This window comes from Primulina huaijiensis, chromosome 6 (assembly GCF_012295235.1).
Source record: "Primulina huaijiensis isolate GDHJ02 chromosome 6, ASM1229523v2, whole genome shotgun sequence".
Classification (NCBI taxonomy): domain Eukaryota; kingdom Viridiplantae; phylum Streptophyta; class Magnoliopsida; order Lamiales; family Gesneriaceae; genus Primulina; species Primulina huaijiensis.
In genome coordinates this window covers 14,377,320-14,384,783 of record NC_133311.1, presented here as the reverse complement: position 1 = coordinate 14,384,783, position 7,464 = coordinate 14,377,320, and the positions used below count along the sequence as shown (strand labels likewise).

General features: G+C 33.4%; 1 protein-coding gene across 1 annotated transcript; it reads left to right on the top strand.

The window, feature by feature from the left end:
- Nucleotides 1–2,099: 2,099 nt before the first annotated feature.
- Nucleotides 2,100–7,144, top strand: LOC140979107 (aluminum-activated malate transporter 2-like). The gene is made up of 5 exons (XM_073444456.1): nucleotides 2,100–2,412; nucleotides 3,087–3,227; nucleotides 3,441–3,713; nucleotides 4,747–4,859; nucleotides 6,719–7,144. Exons 1-5 carry the CDS (start codon nucleotides 2,109–2,111, stop codon nucleotides 7,142–7,144), a joined length of 1,257 nt encoding a protein of 418 aa, XP_073300557.1. The 5' UTR covers nucleotides 2,100–2,108.
- The last annotated feature ends 320 nt before the right edge of the window (nucleotides 7,145–7,464 follow it).

The window sequence follows — 7,464 nt, the reverse complement described above, 5'->3', positions numbered from 1 at the left end:
CCCTAGTTTAGACATATCATGATAAGTCAAGAAATTTAATTGATTTTTTCATTTTTTGTTTAATATTTTCCAAAACACTTGAAGGCAAATTGCTTCCGAAACCTGTAAGAATTATGAATATTATTACTATTATTTTGACTATTATTATTATTAGAATTATTAACTATTATGAAGTGTAAAACATTGAAAAACATGATTGCAAAATATTGAAGGAAAAAAACATGAGTGCAAAACATTGACAAAACATGAGTGCCAAAGTTTTGACTAAAATAAATAAAATATATTATAGTATGCATCAAATTGTGAGAATTGTTTTCGAATCTTGCCTATAAATAGATGTATTGAATTTGAGAGAAATCACACCAAAGCCTCTTCATCTAGAGCAAGTTTGAAGTTTGCAACCATCAACCTTCCTTGAAGTGAAATTTAGGAGCAAGAATTCTGTTATATTTCTAGAAATTCGTCCCATCACTCCCGACCTCAGAATCCGATCTCCACCGTTCATAATACTTTCAAATGTTCTAAACATCTTATCCAACTTTCAGCCTCATCCAACGGTTCAATTTCTGAGAAACATATCTGCAAGAATACTGCTCGGAATTCAAGCGAATTTAGCAATTTTACGGATTTTCGGACGTTAACTTCCAGCTTGTTTCTTCCATAAATTAGGAGCACCTTTCTGTAAGTGGGCTTATGTTTTAAAGTATTTAAGAATATTTTCAAAAATTCGATCGACATGATATATCCCTTCGATTTGATATATGAATATTTCGTTTCGATAAATTGTTAAGCATGTTTAAATCAATTTCAAGTGCATGTTCCTTTCGTTTCAAAATTATGTTATCTTCGTTTCATGTTATATTATAATATATGTTCTTAAACACCAATTTGGTGTATTCTAATAATTATGTTTAAAGGCACTGTTATGATTCAAGTTAAAAATGGTAAAAAGGAAAATTTTGCTAAAACATGATAAGATATGACAAGTTTATGGCCATGATGCGGTGTGTAATAATAACCGATAGATGGGCTCACCCCTTAGAGGAATTACATATAGAGGACTGATCAGTAACACCATGGATAATAAGATAAAGTAACAGTGCAATACGAATAATATATGATATGTCTATATACATATGATAAATTATGTTTGCTCATGGTTAATATCAGGTCTTGACTTTTGTTATGAATTATTATTGTGACATGAAATTTATTTAATATTTACATAAATATATATAAGTTATGTCATGTCTATCATTTTGTCTATTTATTGTCCCGACGTTTGTTGAGACACGACAAATTTCGAATTGTTATGATCTATATATGTATATCCTTGTATTATTATGATCGATCGGCCCCCACTTGCTGAGTACTATTTAACAAAATACTCACCCTTACACCTCTCACTCCCAGATAAGAATGAAAAACAAGTTGAAGAAGAAGAGCAAATGAATTTCTGGGGATGGTAACAAGGTTTCAGTTGATCAAGACATATTTTGGAATTTGGCTATCTTTTATTTTTACGTTGTTCGTTTCCCCATTCGTTTGTTAAGTTGATTACGTTGTAAAGACAATATATGTTTTATGAAAAAGACTGGTTTGGTTGTACACTGTACTACGAGACTTGTTGATTTACGATTGAATAATTGTAAAACAACGCCGGATGTCAACTCACCCCGGTATCGGGACGTGACAAAACCTGCATTATTTATCCCTTTAACAGGATCCTATATATATTGATTCACCTCTGGTGGTTAATGGACAATGGTTAGGGTTATAAATATCGATGCTTGACGATTTCATATAGTCAGAAATCGAATTTTCGTTTAAACCGGAACATGTAATTTTTGTTTTCACGAAAATTAGACATAAAATTTTAAACAGCAGAAAAGACAACTGTCTTGCTTCAACATATTAGTTTTACACGAAAGTTCAAGCTATTGCAGCCCCCTGCTTTTCTTGAAATCTCCGGCATCTGCATGTGGCACAAAAACTGCCCATTTTAATGTTTGAATTCTCTCTCTCTCTCTCTCTCTCTCTATATATATATATATATATAATCCCACGCATGAGTACACAATATTTCATGCAAATCTGGTTACATTTTTATGCATGCAACAATGGAAATGGAACCAGGAAACAAGAAAAACCCAAGCTTTTTCCAGATTGGATTGCTATGGATCAAGGGTTTTTCAGGGAAACCATCGGTACAAATTGAAATTTTTTTGGCGAAAGCGAAAGAGATGGCCAACGAAGATCCAAGAAAAGTGATCCATTCAATGAAAGTTGGGTTGACAATCACTTTGGTTTCTTTATTTTGCTATTTCCAGCCTTTTTATAGCAAAGATTTTGAAGTACTTTCTTCAATGTGGACTTTGATGACTGTTGTTGCCGTTTTTGAATTCTCTGTTGGTAAGTTGGCTATTTTGCTAATGTAGCATATTCAAGATTAGCGATTCGTTACATGTATCTCATATTGAATTTTTATTTTTTTTTTGGAAATCTTAACAATAAATCTTAACAATTGAGCTTTTGACATTCAGACTTGAGCTTGAGTGATACTTCCGGCCAGACCATGCAAGCCCATCCATTTTCTCGACTCCTTCCTTCCATGATTTTTTTTTCAGTTCCCTAAACCAAATTAGAACTACGTAAGTACCACCGAAGCTATGAGTTGCCTTGATGATTGAAGATTTTGGCGAAGTTCGAGTTGCTGGGACTTGCGAGGGAATTGTTGGCCTTTATTTACCTTTATGGATGAAGTTTTTTCTTCCTCCATTGGTTGCTCTGACACGACCACCCCAAGCTCAAACGTCGAAACCTTGGATATCCACTGGTGGTCGCCGAGATACGGCCCTTTCCAACTCTTTCTGGTTAAGCTAGTGATATAACTCATTAAATTCAGTAAATTTGATATTGACTTGAGCTGATCATGAGGCACTGCATCGTGATTAATATTCTGCTTGTGATTAATCTACCGATGTTCTTGAAATTGATTTGCCTTGTATTGATGAGCTTGAGTTCGAATTTTTTTTTAAAAATTTTAAACAGAGGTGTGTGTAACTGAATCACCCTGATAATTTCAGGAGCAACACTTGGAAAAATTTTAAACAGAGGTTTGGGTACACTAATAGCATGTGGGCTAGGTGTTGCAGCACATCACTTGGCTGACTTTACTGGAAAAACATATGAGCCCATAACTATTGGAACCCTAGTCTTCATACAAGGTACATTTTTTGCGTCAAGCAAGAGTCATTACCGATACATTTTTTCGTTCGATTAACAGAATTACCTCTAGGTTTCATGTAAATCTTTCCTAAATTTTACACTATTTTATACTAGAACCAACCGTAATCAGCATAAAATTTTAGCTACTCCTATGTTCTTCAATCTCATACAGTGTACTCATAGATATATACATTTTATACGTAACATGACAGCTGTAGCAACGACGTATGCACGGTTTTTTCCAGAAGTGAAGGCTAGATACGATTATGGGGCGACGATATTCATGGCGACATTTTGTCTAGTATCTGTATCTGGTTTCGAGAAGGATGAGATGGTTAAATGGGTTCAAGATAGGCTAGTTAGTGTGGTCATCGGTGCAACCATTTGTGTGATGGTGTCTATAATTGTGTTTCCTGTCTGGGCTGGTGAAGATCTTCACAGACTTGTTGCTCGAGATATGGAAAATCTTGGAAATTTCATGGAAGGTATATGTTCATTTTCCTGTTTGTTTGTGTACACCTTCTGTGTAGCTCATGAACTCATGTGTTTGACTATTTATTTATTTATATATTGTCCTATATTATTATATTATACTTGGTATTTTAATCGTATTCTTGATAAATCATTAATAAAAATATCAACACGTACTGATTTATATTCCTCATAATTTCGTTATGTACATTTTTTTAAAATTTCTATCAGTTGGTTTATTTTGACATTTGATCATGTTCGTTATCAAAGTTTGGTCTTATTGCAAAAATCTGCTTCTTTTGCGCTTCAACGTAACCCCATTGTCGAAGTGCTAGTATATATGATACCGGATATCATATGTCGATCAATGATGAGATCGTGTCAAAACAGGGATAATCGTATGAAAGAAGCCATTAACTCATGGTATTAAGAACCAAATTTTAATGACTTATAGGATCATAAATCAAAATAGACCAAATTCACATGACCCATTTTATATTTTTCTGTAATATGTGCGTGGTAACTTATTTGCATTCATACAATGATTGGTTTGTTAGGATCATAAAGTTTCTCTTATTTGAAGTATAAATAATCAAGAGTAAATTCAATTTTGATAGCCCTTAGAAATCTTTATTGTAATGGGGAAAAAGCTACATTATATAAGAAACCAATGCTTTTGAGCTGGTTTAAATGACTTTATATGCAGTCAGACACTCAAAAATGTATTAGGGGTGGTTAAAATGACTTACAAGTACTTTAGAACTGGGTAAAAGCTCATTTGTATAGAAGCAGTACTCCTGTACTCATGAAGAAAAGCCTTCTATATANGCGGTAGATAGCATTAAAAGCGGTTCATGATAGCTTCAAAAGTTGATACAAGTTGTCAAGTGACACTGTCAAATTATTATTCTTAAATGCTTGCAATGCATTGCATTGCATTCGAGTGAATCCTAATGATGAAGGTACGTGTAGTCAGGTCACAATATTCATCGGTAGCAACAGATTCTGATTCTACTTGTGATGCTGATCAGTTCCAGTTTTTCACAGATTTTGAAGCCAAGTGTTTCCCAACATCAACGGAGGGAGATACAACAAATGAAGAATCACTTTATTCTGGCCTGAGCAATGTTCTTGATTCGAAAACCAATTTAGAAACCCTGGTAGCTCAAAATCCTTAGTTATTTCTTTTTTCGAATATAATGAACTACGAATAAATTTGATATTTAATTAGTAGTAATACAATAACCCTCATTTCATATATTTTGCTATAATTTGCATTTTCTCTAGTTTTAGTCCGGCTAATATACATGTCAAAATGGGCTGGCGGGCCCGCCACCCACTGCAACCCGCCATTAGGGGTGGCGGGCAAAAAATGGCCAACCGAGCCTAACCCACCACCCACTTAATTTTTTTTAAGAAAAAAATACTAAATAGTATTACAATAAACATAGAAGAAATTAACTCATGTAATCTCACCAACCGTAAATACAATGAAACATTTAAAGGTGAATTCCAAATCTTTTTTAGTATACACTTTTCCCTGTTTCTTAAGGGTTTGTCTTCACAAGAAAACAAAAATTAACGATTTTAAGGGTTTATCAGCACAAGACACCTAGCTCTTACCATCCTCCTTTTCTTAAAAAGTGAGAAACATTGAAAGATAACAGAAAGTCGACGAAACAGACGGTTGTAAATTTCAGAAAATATTATGTGTACAACAATACACATAATTACTTTATTTACTATATTATTTCGATAAATCTGGATTAATTCGAGTTAAACATTATAGAAAAATGGAGGAGACTGTAGAGCATAACTTCTTCAAAAAAAAGTAGAGATTTTACCAGAGTGATAGAGGCCAGGCGCTGGAGAAAAAATAAGGAAGAAATATGAATTTTTATATAAAACTTAAAAATATAAAATTCTACCTTAATTTGATGGGCCAGCCCGCCCCGTCTTGGCCCGCAACCCAAACGGGCTCATCCCATTTGGCCCGCCTCCAAACAGACTGCTATTTTATCAACCCAACCCACTCAATTTNAAACAGTGTTAAATCATCAACCAAAACTATTTACATGGCTCTGATACCATCTGTGGCTTGGAATACAAATTGAATCTGATACGTGGCATTGTTTTACCAAATTTTCCCTTAGTGGCTTTCGCACACATGGAGGTTATTGGTTTCCAGCCGATATACCATATTCGATTTACTGAACTAATAAAAGGAGGTATTTAATTTCCAGAATAAGAATGAATATAAAGTTCAGCTATGGCAATTTTACAAAACATAAAAGGAATTACAAAAGATATACCAGAGAAATTAAACAACAGAGGATTTCCCGAAGACAACTTCAGAAACATAAATTCATAAAAATCACCCATGAACGCCTTAAATGCCATCTCTCGGCTAAGCAGGCTGAAGGGCACGTATCGTATGTGTGCGCAGTTACGCTAGTATATATATATGTGTGTGTGTCATCCCTTAATTAAATTTTGGGTAATATCTTCTGATTTTAAGCTCAAATCTCCAATATATATTTTTTTTCATCGAGAGGCAATAATTTTAAATATTTATTTCACTTAATTATCTATTAGGAAAAAAAATGAATTTATTACACTAGTCGAATATAGATTTCCAATCTGAAAGTTCTTATAGATTGCCAAATCAGGATTATTAATCTTGTTTCTGGCCATAAGAAAGAATGAATGTCAAGTGGTTGTCAATAGTGTCAAGTGGTTGTAAATATTGTTGAATTTTCAAATAAAGTTAATTAATTAAATTTACTACATCAAGAGTTGAATTTGGTTAATGGTTCCCATGTGTTATTTTTTTAAAAAATAGTGACATAAATATATGGTTAGAAACCATGTGTTAATAAAACTTTTTTAGTTTTAAATATTTTACTACGCTTAAAATTATATGTTTTTAATTAACATTAATACAAACCTCGACAAGGCGAACTCGAAAAAATCGGCATTGAGTTTCAATTAATATACTTTTGGCTTAATATTACTACAGGATACACAAAAAGTACGAGCTACCTTTCAAGAGGCATGTTCATTTCTATATTTAGAGTGTGGAAAGGCTCTAAAAGAACTAGCATGGAGCATTGATGCAATGACCAAATCACCCTCTCCCAACCACCATGTCACAAACCTAATAATCGCGTCCGAGAACATGAAATACTTACTAAAATCTGATTTTTGCGAAGGATGGACGAATTCACCGCAAATGATACTGATTGTTGGAGTTGCATCGTTGCTGACAGATATCGTTTCAAGCGTGAAAACTATCGACGAAGCTGTCAGCAAGCTTGGCTCGCTAGCAACATTCGAGGGGAAGGGCATAAATGAAAATTCACATATGAAAGATTGCGAATGTCTGAAGCATGGTCATGAAATCCCACATTATGTAGTTTCAATTAATTCGAAGCAAGAAGGCTGATTTCTTTAATAAAGTGGAAACATTTTATGTTATACATTTGGTCATCGGTCACAAAGAACTATACTTACCATAAACAAATTTATTTTACAAACTTAATTTAAGATCCAAGACCTCTAGCAAATGTTCTTCCATTTTATTCATAATTTCATATAATTCCATAACATGAATATTGTTTTGGGAAAGCTGTTTTTTTTATATGTATGTTTCTTTTTTTTTCTTTTTTTTTTTTGCGATTTTGATCATCTATATTATCAAATTTCAGTTTTAGTCCGAAATCTTCCTTTATTTGATAATTTTAGTTCTTTTTCAGATTTGGAGTC

Coding starts and splice junctions, on each gene's coding strand:
- LOC140979107 (XM_073444456.1), top strand. CDS start 2,109: ATGCATGCAACAATGGAAATGGAACCAGGAAACAAGAAAAACCCAAGC. Junction 3,714..4,746: donor TCTTGGAAATTTCATGGAAG/GTATATGTTCAT, acceptor AGTTTTTCACAG/ATTTTGAAGCCAAGTGTTTC. Junction 4,860..6,718: donor AAACCAATTTAGAAACCCTG/GTAGCTCAAAAT, acceptor ATATTACTACAG/GATACACAAAAAGTACGAGC.